The sequence below is a fragment of the Nannobrachium achirus genome, assembly GCF_963921795.1.
Source record: "Nannobrachium achirus genome assembly, chromosome: 17".
In the NCBI taxonomy this organism is placed as follows: domain Eukaryota; kingdom Metazoa; phylum Chordata; class Actinopteri; order Myctophiformes; family Myctophidae; genus Nannobrachium; species Nannobrachium achirus.
Window position 1 is genome coordinate 53146639 of NC_137824.1, and position 20135 is coordinate 53166773.

At 42.1% G+C, this 20135-nt stretch overlaps 1 protein-coding gene across 1 annotated transcript in view; it reads right to left on the reverse strand.

The window, feature by feature from the left end:
* Positions 1-19412, reverse strand: part of aff2 (AF4/FMR2 family, member 2) — a gene marked incomplete at both ends in the record, with an annotated part of 187605 nt that extends 168193 nt beyond the window's left edge. Inside the window, one exon of the mRNA XM_080746805.1 lies at positions 19360-19412. Within this exon, the coding sequence (XP_080602931.1) occupies positions 19360-19412 (53 nt within the window). The remainder of the gene's footprint in view (positions 1-19359) is intronic.
* Between the last annotated feature and the right edge of the window lie 723 nt (positions 19413-20135).

Consider the following 20135-nt stretch of genomic DNA (forward strand, 5'->3'; position numbering starts at 1 on the left):
GCCCACTACCCTGAAGCTATGCCCCGGTGTGATCTTTGGAGGATGGCTGTGTGTGTGTGTGTGTGTGTGTGTGTGTGTGTGTGTGTGTGTGTGCGTGCGTGCGTGCGTGCGTGCGTGCGTGCGTGCGTGCGTGCGTGCGTGCGTGCGTGTGTGCGCGCCCTAACCCTGTGCATTGCAGAGGGGACATATTCCTTTCCTTTTTTGCCGTGAAGCTTATAATTGTATGTCGACTATGAATATTAAAGTACAGATCACATAAATATGCATAATGTTTATTCCTAAGTGTAGGGACCTCTATGTCACGGAGAGAAAGTTCTTTGAAAGGGAGACAAGCACTTACAGTGTTTTGCGCGCTATAAAAAGGACCAGGGTTATGACTTGAACAGTGGTCTCAGTGGACAAACTCTGAAGTCATTTTTATGCTTTACGACTCACATAATCACAGCTCTTTGGCTTTTGTAGGGCAGTGTACTAGCAGATCCGCTGCACTGGACTCACTGTGGAAATAATGAACGTCCACACTATAAAAAATAAGAGCCATTCCATGCACATTATACTGTACCAGGGGTCTTCAATGTTTTCAGGCCAAGGACCCCTTAGTTGAGAGAGAGATGAAGCAGGGACCCCCACAACCTGTTCACAGATTTCATATAATTTCATTGTTTAACAGCACGATCATCAGTGTATTTTGGATTCATGTCAATTCGTGTTTTCAGATATTTAACCACTTGAACCGTCAATACTTAATAAACTTGACCTTTCACTCTGTACTTAGTCTGCTCTTTTTACCCGCTACACCAAAGCTCTTTGACGAAAATAGCCAATCTACAAGCTCACAACGCCTCGCAGAAGTGGTTAAATGTCTGAGAATACACATTACTCCAACGTGATGACAGTGCTCATCACGTTGATGACTGGTCCTCGACAACGAGGCACAATACATAAAAGCGTTGGCAATATTTTGAATTCCCCCATTATGACTGATATGTTTTTAATGAGCTATTGTTATGCAACATCGACATATCAAAGTATTGTTTTGACCAGGTGTCCCGGTTTCCGAAGTGAACATTCGCCAAAAATAGTGATGTACAAGCTCACTACAGAGCGTTATGAGATGTAGATCAGCTACCTTGGACAAAGGTATTTGGTGTAGAGGGGAAAAAGGAGCAGAGACAAATAGACCCCTAAATATATGAGTTTATTAATGAAACAAACTATCTCTGTTGCCTCCCTTTTCAAACTGTGCTGTTCAAAAGTCTGCCGCAGGTATTAAACACTTACATACAGATTTTGTTTCTATAATCATGGTTGCATCAAACTTGACCTTTCACTCTGTACTTAGTCTGCTCTTTTTACCCGCTACACCAAAGCTCTTTGACGAAAATAGCCGATCTACAAGCTCACAACGCCTCGCAGAAGTGGTTAAATGTCTGAGAATACACATTACTCCAACGTGATGACAGTGCTTACAAGTAGGACATGTCTGCGCGCTTCAGCCAGCAGATCGGTAGAAGGACTCGTTGGTGCTTGGTGATGACAATGCTGTCAAACAAGTCTAAGCTGTCTGAGAAATCTATGAACATTTCTAATCTTCGACACAATTTTATACAATATGTAGTGGGGGTCCCTGCTTGATCTCTCTCTCAGCTAAGGGGGTCCTTCCTTGGCCTGAAAACGTTGAAGACCCCTGCATTAAAAACATGCTAAATGCAGCAGGACCTAATGACCAATAGTTGAGATTTGTCATCCTCAAAGTGCCTTTAAACAGCAGTACATCAATACGCGGTGCTTTCAATATGCTTCCTGTGTTCCGGGTTCTTTGTCAGAGTGTGTGTGTGTGTGCAGGTCAGCCCTAATGACACGAAAAACACCAGCGACCAAGAGACAACTACACCTGCGGATCAATAAACTGTTAGACGGGATACGCCGGGGCACACAAGGCACATGGGAGCAAACATTCATGCAGGTATGCACACGTATAAACACACCTGCATCGTATGCACAGTCGCACACGCGCAGGGGCGTCGCACCAAATTCTGGGCCCTGGGTACAACAAGGATTCACTGCGTTAGTTTGTGCTTTGACTATTGAAAAATAGCAGATATACAAGCTCACAGCTGCGAGCTTGTAGATCTGCTATTTTTGAAAAATCGTGAAAATCTCCTTGAAGGTTTTTTTTAAAAACCTATTTTTCTATGTCAGTGGTGCTCAAACCTTTTCATGTGAAGGACCCCCAAAATGATATGTATTTGGCCCACGGACCCCCATCTCAAAACATTTAGTTCCAGGGACCCCCCAGAAGCAAAATTTGAGTTACAAATGTTCGCTTAAAAAATAAATATATTCAAAGATTTGCACGCATTCTCACAACCTTTCAAAAATAGCAGATTGACAAGCTCGCAGCGCGGCACTGTGAGCTTGTATATCTGCTATTTTTCAATAGCTAAAGTATAAAATAATTAAGGCCCCACCACCTTGGGCCCTAGTAACTGAGTCCCACTCCACCCCCCCCCCCCTTGTGACGCCCCTGCACACGCAAACACGCGCATGACGTACACGCGCACACACACACACACACACACACACACACACACACACACACACACACACACACACACACACACACACACACACACACACACACACACACACACACACACACACACACACACACACACACACACACACACACACACACACACACACTTACGCACGCTCACAAAGATTTGCTGTATTGATCGAGCTGCCCGTTAGCTATATTCTCCAGCACCCCCAAGTACATAGTGAGGGCTTACAGCCTGTCTCTCCTCTCCAGTCCACTGCCATCTATCTTAAGACTAATGAGGCTCGACACACTGTGCTTGCCAGTTGCACGGTCAATATTATACACAAATATACTGTACAGAGATACTCAAAAGCATTGGCTGGCAAGCATTGGTCCTCGACAACGAGGCACAATACATAAAAGCGTTGGCAATATTTTGAATTCCCCCATTATGACTGATATGTTTTTAATGAGCTATTGTTATGCAACATCGACATATCAAAGTATTGTTTTGACCAGGTGTCCCGGTTTCCGAAGTGAACATTCGCCAAAAATAGCTGATGTACAAGCTCACTACAGAGCGTTATGAGATGTAGATCAGCTACCTTGGACAAAGGTATTTGGTGTAGAGGGGAAAAAGGAGCAGAGACAAATAGACCCCTAAATATATGAGTTTATTAATGAAACAAACTATCTCTGTTGCCTCCCTTTTTAAACTGTGCTCCTGTTCAAAATTCTGCCGCAGGTATTAAACACTTACATACAGATTTTGTTTCTATAATCATGGTTGCATCAAAAACAACCTATTAAGTTATGTTTGCCTTTTGTTTTTGCAGGACTTTGGCTTACAATTAATGTGACAAGGACTAGGACAGAGGATGACAAAGTTCCTCAGACAAACAAAATGCTGTGGTGAGGTAGAATGCGTAGCGTCGTTGTCGGGTGGAAACCTCGTATCTCCAAGTTTCAAATGTGTACGTTCTTTCGCAAAGCAGCAAAGCCCTGCTTCATCACACAAGGCCGTCGCACAAAAAGTAGTGAAAACAGCAGATCTACAAGCACGCAACGCCTCGCGGTGCGAGGCGTTGCGTGCTTGTAGATCGGCTGTTTTCACTAGTTTCGATCATTTTTAAAATGATAAATGCAAAACCAACGGTTATGGACATACAAGGTTTTTTCACCCGACGACGGCGATAGTAATTAATTCATCTATAGCTGTCTGGGGAGAAAACATCGGGGGAAGCAATGTTTCACTGTCCTCCAGGGGAGAGGGAACCTGGAGCACATTTATCCTCTTCCCCTGCCGTCTCTCCCAGCGTCCTCAGCTGGGAGAGAGCAACCCGCCACAGCCGTTGGCTTGTTTGTTAAAAAAAATCACACCCGTGTGAACTGAGCGGTGGTCGTGGGGGGGGGGGGGGGGGGGGGGGGGGGGAGGGGTGCCTGTGGGGGGGGGGGGAGGGAGGGGTGCCTGTGTGTGGGGGGGGGGGGGGTGCCTGTGGGGGGGGGGGGGGGGGGGGGTGCCTGTGTGTGTGGGGTGGGGGTGTGTGTGTGTGTGTGTATTGCAGTTGATGCTCAGGGCAGGCTAGACTCAACAGCACCTCTCTGGTCACCCAGGGTACTCAGGCTACACCAGAGGCTACATACAGACAGACAGACACACACACAGACACACACACAGACACACACGGCCACGCTATGGAGACGGTGTGACCACCGCTCAAAAACAGCACAGGGGATGTCAGACATCGGGGGAAAAAAGCCAGAAGGCATACCATCCCTAATTTCAAAATTATGTCCACACAACAGTTGGACCAAAATACCTTATTTTTTTTCCCATGTAAAACAGCGAGCAGAGGATTATTCACAAAGGCCGCCTCACAAGTTCTGAAGCAAAATAACCTCCGCCTAAAAATAACTTTTCAGGAAATGCAAATAAATAAAACCTCTGTTTAACTCTTAGGGCTCTATTTTCTTTTTTTCTTTTTTTTACAATTTTGAAAAACATTTTTAAATAGTTCAAATACCTGATCACAACGTGTCGATATGTAGATTGGATATTTTAAGTATTTTAAAATATTTTCAAAATAGTATAAAAAAGAAAAGAAAAAGGCAAATAACTTTATGGATAAGGGGTGAAGCATGCTGATTTGCTGCCAGAGATTTATAGCCAGCTAACACCAAAATGTCACCCATTTCCAGTTTTTCTTACCTTTTAAACTAGTCACGCAATATTTATCTCAAGTAAGATCCAGTCCAATCTTGAACATAGACATGCACGCAATCTTACGGCGTCTCCAGAAACAAAACAAAAAAACGTGTGTGAAAAGCTTAAACCGTTCAAAAGATATCTGCTACTGAAGTTAGCTGTTTTGTTACCTTCACGGCACTATAAAAATATGTGCGTTTTCCTGGAAAATTGGGAGTGGATGGAGATCTGTTTAGAATGTTAAACTTTATTAAATAAACAAAATTCTGTCATATCTCGTCAATGGTAGTGAGGGCTTATAAAATTCATTCATTCAAACCTTTATTTATTCTCGAAAGACATAATCGAAATAATGGTAGTGAATGAGTTAACTGCCATGTAATTTGGATTAGACAGATATGAACGTTAGATAAGCCTAATGTCAGATCTGATCTGACATTTATTCTCTGACTGCTGCATATCAGAAACTTCTCTCTGTAAACACACGTCTCCCGTTTTCTTTTTTTGGGGGGAAGGGGGTTATACCCATTTTATAACCCATTTCTCTCTCAGCTCCTACAGAGACAATAATGCTGTGAATTTCCCACATTCCATAATGGATTTATTTTGGTTCTGTATAACCGTGAAGCACTTCAGAGGCATCTGTACAAATTAAGCTTATTTAGGATAATTTAATTCGCTGATTCATTCATCTTATCTGCTTAGCAGATCCTCTTATCAATGGCTGCTTAAAAAAGTCTTCAAGTATTTTCTTAAACTAGAAAAGATTAGATATACACTGAGGGGTTCTACTGATAAGTATGTCAGAGTGTGGCAGCCTTTTCTTTCATATCTTGATCAGCTGACGGTGCCTCTTAATGTTTACATTTTAGATATTGCATTGTAAGGGTACTAGGGCATTCACGAATAGCAATCTTTAGTATTCGAATTATTCAACCTCAAAGTATTCGAATAGTCGAATATTCGACAGGACTGGCCACACTGTCAAATATTAAGTAAGCAAGAGGCGAACATTGTCAAAATAGACGATCTACATGCTCACAACGTGTCGCGCGAGGCGTTGTGAGCATGTAGATCTGCTATTTTCACAATATTTATCTGTGGAACCGAGTCACATTAAATGTAATACCTACAATTCCAAGTGCTTGTCAGGGTTAATAAAAAAAGAAATAATAATAAGCGAATATTAGATTTCGGTGAACAACGTCGAATAGTGACTTTGATATTCGAATATTCGAATATTTGGTGAATGCCCTAAAGGGTACTCATATGTTGCTGGATGTCTTATGTGGTGCTAAACCTGACTTGTACTTTTGTGTTTTGTTTTTGTTTTCCTTTTCGTTTGTCTCATGTCGATTCTGCTTTTACTTTTATGTAATCTTGTCTATAACTTTTGACTTGTATTGTCTGTTTAAGATTTGCCTTATTTTCCTGAAATTGAAAATTCAATAAAAATACAATGAGCAAAAAAAGAAAAGAAAAAAAGAAAAGAGACAAAAAATGAATCTGAATCTAGTATCAGCAATCAGCAGTATTTCAGAAACACTCATCTCACTAAGCACAGTAAACTCACTGGAATGTGTGTATGACAACACACACTGACAACAACAACACACATTACTGTGGGTCACACACACAAACCAGTACCACAAACCAGTACCACAACAGGGAGCAAATTAAGGCCGCTCAATTAACCTGGTCCATTACAGCGACTACAGTAAGAAGAGAACGGGGATAAAGGAACAAGACGATTACAGTACAGACACGAGATATGCCATGATGCATACATGGTTTAAAAACCCAGTTTGTAACAGGTGTAAAGTAGAACAAAGTAGAGGAGGTATTAAGGACAATGATGTGCCCAGGGGCGTCAATTGGGTATGGCAGGGGTATGCAGCTGCCATACCCTGGGTCCAGGGGGGAGAATACAAGTTACTTTAAAATATAAATCCATGAATGTCTCTTTGTCTATCTGTGCTGGTTATGTTGTTAAATTACATTAAAATAACTACAAACGCAAAATTTAACAACATATTATAATTATATTCTCCACACTTTTATTCTCCCCATCTTGACAGAATAGTAGCCTATATTCCCAGGTTCCGCAGGTCAGCTGCACAGGTGCAATTCATTATTGTTAATTGTGGCACGTTTACTATATTACCGGTATGCCAAGTTTAGCCAACTGTTCTAGACTGCCATATCCAGCCCAATAACCATAGATATTTTTGGGGAAAAAAATAGAATGTACTTCTTAATGAATGTATCATGCCTGTTGCTAAGGTATGGCAACATGACTGGTGTCTTGCACGCGTGCGAAGACGCGCGTGCAAGACACCAGTCATTTTGCCATACCTTACCTTTTTCTGAACTGACGCCACTGGATGTGCCCATCACAACAATAAAAACAAAACGATACAATATTTGAAATGTAACTCCAGTAAATGGTTGATCAAATCGTGTGCTTCAATAAACTTTACTACTTTGTTTTTTTTTACAACAAGGGTTCATATTTTAGATTGTAATTAGAGAAAAGAAAAAGTGAGCGTTAAAATGTTTTCATTTGCTTTGTTCTATTGTTTTATCGCGTTTACCGTGCTAAAATGTGGGGCATGCGTACGCATGGGGGCATGCGTACAAGTGGCTTAATATGTATTTTAGACACAACAAGCCAGCAGTTTCTTTATTGCTATTTACAGTAACACTTCTAGTCCCCATAAGTCACATCCAACCATGACAGGTTGCGTTGTGTATCTTGGGAATGGGCTTATTCTGTGTAAAAATTACATATTTAGCCACTTGTACGCATGCCCCCAACCACTGAAATAAGAATCTCTAAAACAATAGAAAGAAGTAAATGAAATAATTTTAACACTCATCTTTTATATTCTTTAATTACAATCTAAAATATGAACCCTAAAGTTGCCCTAAAGTTGTCCTTTAAGGCATTCCCATACAGCAGGGTTCCCCAATAGATTTTCCCCAATGGCCGAATTATGTCTAGGGTACCAAGCCGAGCAGGGGGCGACGGTGGTGTTCCCACTACTCCATACAAATCTTTATGTCCAAACCCGTTCGTTTTGCATTTATCATTTTAAAAACGATTTAAACTAGTGAAAACAGCCGATCTACAAGCACACAACGCCTCGCACCGCGAGGCGCTGTGTGCTTGTAGATCTGCTGTTTTCACTACTTTTGTGCGACGGCCACTTATGATGAAGCAGGGCTTTACTTTGTGAAAGAACGTACACATTTTAAGATACAAGGTTTCCACCCAACTAGGGCTGCACGATTTTGGGAAAATATCTAATTGCGATTTTTCGGACTAATATTGCGATTGTGATTTTATTCGCGATATTTATATATTTATTTTAAGGTAGGATAAGTGATATTTTTTTTTGGTTAAAACAAAGTTGTTTTTTTTTGTTAAAAGGTATTAGTCCACTTGCCAGAATCTGAACCCTGGCATATTGAGTACAGCAAGGTTTTATGTTAGAAATGTTGAGTAAGGGTCCCCAGCATGTAGAAACTGCCGGATGCTAACTTGCATATGTTGAGCAATTTTCATAATTTGCATAATTCGATTTATTTAGCATACTGGTAATCCCCCATAATAATGGATAATATGTCAAAAACTGATTGGCTGATTTGAACAATATTGGAGTGGTTTTGGGGGTTATTGAGAATGCTGAATCCATTTCTGACATTTTCTAAATTCAAAATGGCCGTTTTAAACCAGAAATGGCCTTATACCAACTTAAAGTGGGGTGATTTTGATACTTTTTTTATATAACCCCCAAAACCACTCCAATATTGTTCAAATCGGCCAATCAGTTTTTGACATATTATCCATTATTATAGGGGATTATGCTAATTAAAGCTAATTATGCAAATTATGAAAATTGCTCAACATATGCAAGTTAGCATCCGGCAGTTTCTACATGCTGGGGACCCTTACTCAACATTTCTAACATAAAACCTTGCTGTACTCAATATGTCTGGGTTCACAATGGGGCTCTATGGGCTGGCAAGTAGACTATATATAATAAATTATTTTAACCAAATAAAATCACTTCCGTTGAAAATGTATTGTGTAACTGATTTTTAATAACTAGGCAAATTGGCAATCATGCAAATGGTTTGATTCAGTTCAGTTATATTTTCAAAAGATTCCCTTTTATTTTGCTTATTAGCAATATAAAACGTTTTTATATTCAGAAAGATCTCAGTAATGGTATTTATTGTCTGCCTCTCATTATTGTCAAGAAAGAAAGTACCGTATGTTGCTGCCTCGATTTTTGCATTTAGGGTGCAAAAATGCACCCTAAGACACACCATAAGTTTCACATGTGTGCAGGGGACGGAGGAGGGGAGCCACTGTCAGACAGAAATCACTTTTGCGATTATTTGACCCTTTGCGATTTTGCTAATTGCGTGGTTCCAAATAGCGATTTCGGTTTAAAAACGATTAATTGTGCAGCCCTACACCCAACAACGACGATATACTAGTGTTGTTGCTGCTCTTATACCACCATTATTACTGGGGTTGGTGGGGGCCAGACAGTAGCCCCCCGCGGGCCGCAAATGGCCCGCGGGCCGCCTATTGGGGAACCCTGCCTTACAGGGATGACACACAGTATAAATATGAATACTTCAATTGATTCATTCCCAATTCCCAAAACATTTAGCTACATCCCTCTAGCTCTTAGCTTCACTAAATGAAAGAACAGCACACAAACGCTATGCTGGTCTTTGGGGAGCAGTATCGTCACCTTTGGGGAAATTATAACCCAGTAGAAAGCCTCTAATGTGCTTCCTAGTAGGCTACTACTAAGTACCCAGTACTAGCTGGGTAATGAATTGGAAATAGTAATGCTACAGCTCAGCTCAGGGTGCACATTTAAATGAAACACCTTTTTTCCCTTCTTAGTTGGCTCCTGTACTCATGTATGGGCACAAAAATAATTGAATATATTAACTGTAACTGTTTATGATGTGATGCAGTACAACCTTTAGTTTTTCATTTTGAACCCGTTCAACTCTTTCACTGCATTTCAGCAGACATTCAAAAATATGTCTTGAACCTGTAAATGGTGTTGTTGCGTACAGGTGGGGTCATCAGACTGTACCATGAACATAGTGTTGTTGTTTTCATTTCTAATGTGGGTCCTGAGTAGGGATGGGACGATATGAACATTTCAATCTCACAATTATTGCGACCAAAGAAAATCACGATTTACGATATTATCGCGATAATCAAAATCCATTATCCTGGGGCAGAACGTGCCAAAAAATAGCAGATCTACAAGATAGTCCGGCTATTTTTTGGCAAAGACATTTGATAGAGAGTGAAAAAAAAGACTGTATCAAGTACGTAGCCTATATTATAAGTACATTTTACTAATTATAGAGGGATTAAATGGTACCGGATATGCAGCTCAGCAAATAAAAGGTGAGTTGATCCCAGTGCATGACAGAGGACGATATCACGATAATCCACAATACGATTATCGTGAGTGTTTTTTATCACGATAAACGATAATATCGCTTATCGTCCCATCCCTAGTCCTGAGCAAGAGCAGTTGAGGAATAAAACGCACAGTAAAAACCACGATACCTACAGTACAGTACGTTAATAAAAGCCCCACGGTTGATGAAAATGTGTCTGACTCTGCACACATCAATTTGAAGCAAGAATGCTTACTGAGCTGAGAACCACTCCAACACACAGTCAAACACAGAGATCAGTTCTTCGCCTTATCCACTCACATCTCAACCTTCAAGTCACAAGTGTGCTTCCATAACCTCCAGGCTACTGCCAGCCCCAGCCATGCTGACTGCTCATTTTCCCAGAGCAGTCAATGTTGATTGCTTGCTCGTTTCTGAACGGCTTGTAGTGCTTAATGCGTTATGAAGAATAGAAGAAAGAAAAAAATGCTTCAGTATGCCTGTAGTCAAATATCACATTGCGCGGCAGCCAGCGGGAATGACATATGCGTGTCAAAAAATATTGGCATTGTTCTTTGATGACAGCATTATTTGATACGGGGAGCAAATGTCATCAGGAAGGACCTGTTAACACTGTGCGTCTATTAGTCAGTGTACTCTTTCTTGGTTGCCCCCCCTCCATACGCACACACGCATACACATGCACGCGCACACACACATACACACACGCAGTATCTCACTTTACTCCGTCGCTGTGTTTCTCTCTTCCAGGCTGTGCAAATAATGTAATTTGTCACACATGAGCTTCCACGGAGGCAGCGACCTTTGGAAGCTTCACAATAAATTGGTCCTTGCTGGGAAAGGTACGTCATTGTCATTCCCTGTCAGTTTCTCTCCCTCTCTCTCTCTCTCTCTCTCTCTCTCTCTCTCTCTCTCTCTCTCTGTCCCTCTCTCTCTCTCTCATCTCTGTGTTCAAAGTTAATTTCGTTAATGGTATTTAATTTGAAATCTAATCTATGCTCCTTCGAGGCTAACTACCACTCTTTCTCTATTCACATCCTACATTGGCTGCGGTCGCTATACAAACAGACAGACAGTCAAACATGCATGCCCGTGCAGTCTCGTGCGACACAGACAGAACATAGTTGTCAATGGGGATGGGACGATATGAAAATGTCATATAACGATTATGACATACTTAAGAAATCGCGATTTACGATATTATCGCGATAATCAAAATCCATTATCCTGGGGCGGAACATTTGCCAAATAAATGTGCAGATCTGCAAGCTCACAACGCGTCACAACAGTGAGCTTGTATATCTGCTATTTTTTGGCAAAGACATTTGATAGAGAGTGAAAAAAAGACTGTATCAAGTACGTATATCATAAGCACATTTTACCAATTATAGAGGGTTTAAGTGGTACCGGATATGCAGCTCGGCAAATAAAAGGTGAGTTTATCCCAGTGCATGACGGAGGACGATATCACAATAAATTAAATCTCCACGATACGATTATCGTGAGTATTTTTCATCACGATAAAAGATAATAACGCTTATCGTCCCATCCATAGTTGTCAACAATGCCACCCCAACCCAAACCTAGAGAGCACCACTGGAGCATTAAGGTTCAAGGGGCAAATATACTGTGTGTATGTGTGTGTGTGTGTGTGTGTGTGTGTGTGTGTGTGTGTGTGTGTGTGTGTGTGTGTGTGTGTGTGTGTGTGTGTGTGTGTGTGTGTGTGTGTGTGTGTGTGTGTGCGCGCGCATGCTTGCGTTCGTGCGTGTGTGTTATCATTCCTCAGCACTATGCTCTGGCTGGCAGATAGCACAGCTCAGAGACCTGGGAGAGAACGAGAGCGAGACACACACAGAGACAGAGACTTGGCTCCTGCCAACCCTTGTGTCCCTAAAAAGCCCCGCTCCACCACCACCACAGCAAGCCGCTCGCCACTAAACTGCCAGCCCGAATCCACACGCTTCTAATTAATTACAGCACTTACTTGTCTTTTTATTTGTCAGATTCATTGTGTGTGAAAAAAAAACACCTCGTAACAATGTTTCTTTGCAACACGTCACGGAACATAATGTTTTATTTACCGTATCCTCCCCCCAATGCGTCTTGTATATTTCACTATTCCTTGCCGTTGTGTCTTTATCAATTAGCAGCAAACAAAGAGAGAGAGAGAGAGAGAGAGTGGCAACAAGGAGGAGAGCAGATGAAAGGACATCTTTAGAAAAAGACAGAGCTCAGTAAAATCCCGGACTGAGTGTTCGTTGAACTCTGAGAGGGTAAGAATTAGGGATGGGACGATAAGCGATGTTATCGTTTATCGTGATGAAAAACACTCACGATAATCGTATCGTGGAGATTTAATTTATCGTGATATCGTCCTCCGTCATCCACTGGGATCAATTCACCTTTTATTTGCTGAGCTGCATATCCGGTACCATTTAATCCCTCTATAATTGGTAAAAGGTACTTATAATATACGTACTTATACAGTCTTTTTTTTCACTCTATATCAAATGTCTTTGCCAAAAAATAGCTGATCTCGCTGAAGCTCACAACGCGTCGCGACGCGTTGTGAGCTTGTAGATCTGCAATTTTTTTGGCAAATGATTATCACGATAATATCGTAAATCGCGATTTCTTTTTGTCTCAATAATCGTGATATGAAATGTTCATATCGTCCCATCCCTAGTACGAATGAATCAGAACTCTGCACTCAATTCAGTTCAATTCCACAAGCGTTATTATGGCATGCACTCTTTGAGTTCAGCTAACGCTCAGGAGACACAGCGTTTGACATAAAGGTCCGGGAAGTCGAAGGCTCGTTATGCCCAATTTGTGCTCCGTCATACTGTATGTCTAAACTAAAAAATAGCAGAACATGGCTGATCTGCAAGCTCACAACGTGTCACGGATGCGACGCCTTGTGAGCTTGTAGATCTACTATTTTCCTCTGACACAAATGTATGATGACGAAGTATAAATCATGCGTTATCTCCCTGCATCTCCTTCTAAAGAGGACATTTCCTCAAAGGCTCAGAGATGAGGAAGTCCACCTGAAGATAAGAGCTCCTATCAGTGCTGGCATAGTGAGTTCTCTCAGTATCACTAAAATACACACTTCCAATTGTAATTAGAATTGTGTGTTTAGCAAGTCTAATTATGAAATCGATAGACGATGAAATAAAATAATAAAGGAAGGGAAATAATGCTAAATTAATTATCTTTGAAATGTAAATATTTTGATTTACAAAATGGAAGTCGTTTTTTATTTACCCATAAGTAAAATCAAACCTACAATACATAGTGTATATGTATTACTTGTCTGTGTCCTTATTGGGCATAGACAGAGACAGACAGAAGTAAGAATACTCAGCCTTTTATTTCAGTGCAGGTTTAATCAATAGGATGAAATAAAAAAATCGAACCTCTGTTCGAAGTGGAGCTGTGTGTGTGTGTGTGTGTGTGTGTGTGTGTGTGTGTGTGTGTGTGTGTGTGTGTGTGTGTGTGTGTGTATTGCAGTTGATGCTCAGGGCAGGCTAGACTCAACAGCACCTCTCTGGTCACCCAGGGTTACTACATACAGGCTACATACAGACCCACAGACCCACCCACCCACCCACATACCCACATACCTACACACACGGCCACGTATAGGGGAGCTTGTGTTCCACACAGCTCCAAAAGACTACATAAAGGGGCATGTGTTTTGTGTCCACACAGACAACTAGAAGCAGTGCTCTTCCGAGCACAGGTCTCCACCAGACCGTGCGTCCTTGTGAACTGATCGGTGGAGTTATAGGTAAAACCACAAATCAGCCTGTTATAGCGCCACCATGAGGCTGATTTAAAAAAGAATACGTGGCATTTCTTCCTCGGCCTAGTGGGAACGTGTGTGCGCGATTTCATGATAATTGCACTTTGCGTTTGTGATTTGAGGCATTTTGTTCAAAACGGCTCAATCCTACAAACTTTGGAAGCCAATCTTAGCCAATCAGGATGGAATATGCCAAATCGGAAAGATCCGTGTCGATCACATGACTGTCGAGATACTGCCTACCGATTTGTAGGATTTTTGGACAAAATCTGTAAGAATAGTGCACAGAAATGTGTTTTGCAAACATCGGCCACTAGGTGGCGCTAGAAAAGGCCCATTTAAAAAATTTAGGGCAGAGGTTCTAGTTTGGCATCCAGGGAATGTGTGTGCTCACTTTGGCAGCGACCGGGCCAACGGCGACTGAGATTAGCTGCTCACAAACTGGGAGGACGCACGCAATCCTACAAACATTGGAAGCCAATCTTAGCCAATCAGGATGGAATATGCAAAATCGGACAGATCCGTGTCGATCACATGACTGTCGAGATACTGCCTACCGATTTGTAGGATTTTTGGACAAAACCTGTAAGAATAGTGCACAGAAATGTGTTTTGCAAACATCGGCCACTAGGTGGCGCTAGAAAAGGCCCATTTGAAAAATTTAGGGCAGAGGTTCTAGATTGGCATCCAGGGAATGTGTGTGCTCACTTTGGCAGCGACCGGGCCAACGGCGACTGAGATTAGCTGCACACAAACTGCGAGGACACACGGACGGACACACATCGGCCACTAGGTGGCGCTAGAAAAAGCCCATTTGAAAAATTTAGGGCAGAGGTTCTAGATTGGCATCCAGGGAATGTGTGTGCTCACTTTGGCAGCGACCGGGCCAACGGCGACTGAGATTAGCTGCACACAAACTGCGAGGACACACGGACGGACGCACGCACGGACGGACGCACGGACGCACGGACGGACGGAGGGGAAAACATACTCTCCCCTCAGCCTTCGGCTGGTGGAGACAATTAAGCTCCAATAACGTAATTACATTGTTTTGGCTGATGCCTGATGAAGGTCTACAGTATGTGACCAAAACTTTAGGGATGAAACTATTGGGAGCTTAATTATTTGTTCATCAATAGGCTACCCAGAGATTAGAACATATTGTTTTCCAGTTTATATTTGATTTGATCCGGAATGCCCAAAGTGTAGATAATTGTAACGTAGAAACCTGGTACTGGTGGTTTAATAACATAGTACTATTCTTAGAAACAGACCGCACTCAGTGCAGACTGTTTTTTAAGACTGTCTGCATCCGTCTTTCCCTCTCTTAATCCACTGACAGCAGAGCACGCTTAGCTCAGACTTCTCTTCTGTCACAGTATTTGAATTAATAACATAGTATAGCAGCTCACCTGTCAACCCTGTCCATCTACTGTAGCTATCTAATCAGTGAGTAATGCCATCTGGGGCACCAGGTGAATGCAAACATCCAACCTGGTCGTTTTAAAACAACTTACTAATAGCTGACCGGAGTCCCCCAGGGTTCTATAGGCTACTAGGCTCCCTCTTTTTTCCCTATACCAGAGGTCTTCAACAGGGGGTCCGGGACCCCTAGGGGGTCCGCAGAGTTACTAAAGGGGGTCCTCCAAATCCTTTGTGTTATAGAAACTTTTTTCTCCTTTTTTATATTAACCACTTGAACCCTAGTGTCCATATTCGGAGAACTTTAGCCAAAAATAGCATATCTACAAGCTCACAACGCCTGGCGCTGCGAGGCGTTGTGAGCTTGTAGATCGGCTATTTTTGGCAAAGAGGATTGGTGTAGAGGGGGAAAAAAGAGCAAACTAAATACAGAGTGAAAGGTTGTCTATAAGTATTGACGGTTCAAGTGGTTAAATATCTGAAAACACAAATGTATATGAATCCAAAATACACTGATGATTGTGGTTGTGGGGGTCCCTGCTTCATCTCTCGATCAACTAAGGGGTCCTTGGCCTGAAAACGTTGAAGACGCCTGCCCCATACAACCAGATATCTTCGGCGACAATTAGCTAATCTAAATATTAAAGTGATCCCTGACTAATACGAGAAATATGTCTTAATACATTATAATTGTCCTCTATAACTACAATGTAAAATTAAAAACACCTTAAATATTTTATTTCTTCTAGAAATAGCTAATCTTTCACTCAGTAGGGGAAATGCCTGTCGCAAGTTGATGATGTCATAAATGTCATGTGTAGTTTTATGGCATGCATGTGCAAAAAAACAAAACACGAACACATTTGAAATATTGATTTGATGCTCATATTAACCATAGGAAGTATTAAGTTTGTTTTTAATTTCACATGCATGCCATAAATTCCATAGGGATAGATCACACTTGTTATGACATCATCAACTTGCGACGGGCATTTCCCTATTGAGTGAAAGATTAGCTATTTCTAGAATAAATAAATAATTGAGGTGTTTTTAATTTTACATTGTAGTTATAGAGGACAATTATAATGTATTAAAGGCATATTTGTCGTATTAGTCAGGGATCACTTTAAGCTCACATGTGCCATCTTGCCATATGCAGTGAGCTGGTGGTAGATCTGTTATATTCACTTAATGTTTGCATATTTCTTCTATTATGACATGCCCAGAAAAGGGACGCTTGGGTTCATGTGGTTAAAAAAAGAAAACTGCTGTACGAGGCAGGGGACCCCGAGGACCAGGGATTGGGAATCGGTGACCTAGAACACTAAGAACAGTGGTTCTCAACGTGGTCCTTGGTCCTTAAGCGCCACTTACACTAGATTATAGTTCCACAGGCACGAATGGACTGACATTTGGGCTGGCCTCCGTTGCACGTGCATAGTTTTGTGTATTGACACGAGGTGTGTTTGTTACACTGAAATAACGCACCTGGCACCTTTGCCATGTGTATGCACATACTATGCAGGGGCGTCACAAAGGGGGGGGGGGGGGAGTGGGACTGAGTTACTAGGGCCCAAGAAGGTGGAGGGCCCTGAAATTATTTTATACTGTAGCTATTTGAAAAATAGCAGATATACAAGCTCACAGCGCAGCACCGAGTGCAGTGCTGTGAGCTTGTAGATCTGCTATTTTTGAAAAGTCGTGAAAATGTGTGCACATTTTTTAATATATGTATTTTTTAAGCAAACATTTGTAACTCAAATGTTGCTTCTGGGGGGGGGGGGGGGGGGGGGGGGGGGGGTCCCCTGGAAATAAATATTTTGAGATGGGGGTCCGTGGCCAAAATACATATCGTATTGGGTGTCCTTCACATGAAAATGTTTGAGCACCACTGACATAGAAACATAGGTTTTTCAAAAACCTTCAAAGACTTTCACGATTTTTCAAAAATAGCAGATCTACAAGATTACAGTGTGGCACTCGGTGCCACGCTGTGAGCTTGTATATCTGCTATTTTTCAATAGTTAAAGCGCAAAATAACGCAGTGAATCCTTGTACCCACCCGGGCCCAGAATTTGATGCGACACCCCTGCGTGTGTGCACCTTCACACCTTACGATTTTCACACTGTATGCACAGGGTTTATTTTATTAATTTATTCATCCAGGAAAGACTTGCGCTTACACACACACAATGTTGCTTTTCACATTAATACAGTTACACACATTAACACCTAACACCTGGCAGCTTCCCACAGTGTACAGTATAGGCTACTACCACAGCACAGCTGCCATGCTCCAGGGTACATGTACAGCATCTCTCAAACCGTGTTGCTGAGTGTGAAAGTCATTCATTTCATTTATTCTAATCTCATAACGGTGCAAAGTACATGATTTGCTTATGGCCAATGGCTATTATGGCTAATATGAGTTATAGGGTGGGACTGGGTGAGCCCACAACAAGAAGTACAGTGATTAATAATTAAAAAACAATTAGTTTCAGTTGTACACTCAGTGAAATATTTCCAATAATTGTACACATTTCTGTAAAAAAGTGCTGACATCTGAACAGCCATCACATCAGTCAGGCTCTGATAGAGATCATGCCCCACACCACACACACACACACACACACACACACACACACACACACACACACACACACACACACACACACACACACACACACACACACACACGTGTCTTTTGTGTGTATTCTTTGTTTTAGCAGCTTTACCCCCATATTACAGCCAATAAAAAGCCAACCAATTATGACCTAATCACACAACAGTTTAGGCATTTAGCAGACACAAGTCTCATGTATGTATGCATGCAGACCCATAACTTCACTCATTCATTGTTTCATGTTGACATGAGTGTGTGTGTGTGTGTGTGTGTGTGTGTGTGTGTGTGTGTGTGTGTGTGTGTGTGTGTGTGTGTGTGTGTGCGCGCGCGCGCGCGCGGCGTGCGTGCGTGTAGTGTAGTGTACTGTGTGGAGTCGAGCACACCTACAACGCACCCCTTACCCAATTAAATTATAATAATAACCACAGAAGAGAGCAACCAACAACAGCACATGGGATAAGGCTTTTAGCAACATTGGAACTTATAGGACCATTTGTATTTATAATGTATTTTGTCCTGTAGGCCAGTGGTTCTCAAAGTGGATCCCAGGGACACTGTGGGTTCCTTTATGGGGGTCCATATAGACCCATACAAGTCTGTAACTCTAACAGCATACAAATGGAACCAAATGGACCCGTTTGTATGCTGTCAGAGTTAAAGGGAGACCTTGAAATTTGAATGTTTGAGAAACACTGCTATCGTGGCGACATTCATTTTTGACAAGTGCCAAAGTTATAATTATGTAGACTACCTACAGCTGTGTAGTTACTACCTACACAGCTGTACAGAGACAATGCATGATGACAGAAGCGCACCTCGAGTCAGTCGGGCTCGCCGGCCGGTCAGACAACAATATGTGTACCGTGCTGCTGCTGCTGTCCAAGTTCTCTGACTACACTATTAAATAAATCTCACGCACATTCCTTCGTACTGTACAGGAGGAGAAAGCAGCGATGTGGCAGCTGAGCTGAGACTCAGCCCAGAGCGAGAGAGAGAGAGAGAGAGCTTCTAGTGACAAAGGAAGACGTTGCGTAGACGGGAGTAGTTAGGCTACTACACTACACGGCTTGTCCCAATTTTAAATAAAACCAGCACGCCAGGGTATTTAGACTATTTACACTAGCTTCTCTTCGCCGTTCAAAAAAACACATATACAACGCTGTTATTGACTGAATTCTGCCTAAAAAAATGACATGTTGTGTCCATTCATTCCTATTTTAGGAACCCGTCACCTTATTATGTGTCATAACGCACAAAATTAAAGCACAAACTGCTGGACTCACCATGGTGGCTCAATCTCCCAGTCTCTGAAAAAGTCGAACTCGAAAAGGTCCATTATTTTATCGGTTGTTCGGGGGTTGGTTGGTTGGTTGGTGGTTAAAATCCCAGCAGCCGGGGCTACGTGGTTCTACATGGGCCAGTGAGTGATACGAGTGTGCGAGTGGAGTGCGTGCGTATGTATGGTACGGGCGATAGAAGAGTGTGAGACTGTGTGTGAGAGAGAGAGAGAGAGAGAGAGAGAGAGAGAGGGGAGAGGAGAGAGAGAGAGAGAGAGAGAGGAGAGGGAGAGAGAGAGAGGAGAGAGAGAGAGAGAGAGAGAGAGAGAGAGAGAGAGAGAGAGAGGAGAGAGAGAGAGAGAGAGGAGAGAGAGAGAGGAGAGAGAGAGAGAGAGAGAGAGAGGGCTGGCTGATGAACGCTGCCAGGAATCTGCTACGTGGTGGAGGCAGGCTGAAAGAGAGTGTAGTGTCACACACACACACACACGCACACACACACACACACACACACACACACACACACACACACACACACACACACACACACACACACACACACACACACACCTATTTCAATGTAAAAAATACTAAAGTAACTAAGGTTTTCAGATAATATAGTGGAGTAATGTACATTATGTTTCTGAGATGGTAGGCCTATAAGTGGAGTAAAAGTACTGAAAATTGGACATTTTCCAGTAAAGTAAAGATTCCACAAAACTGTACAAGTACTGTACTTGAGTAAATGTACTTTGTTACTTTACACAGGCCTTGAAGTTGGAACC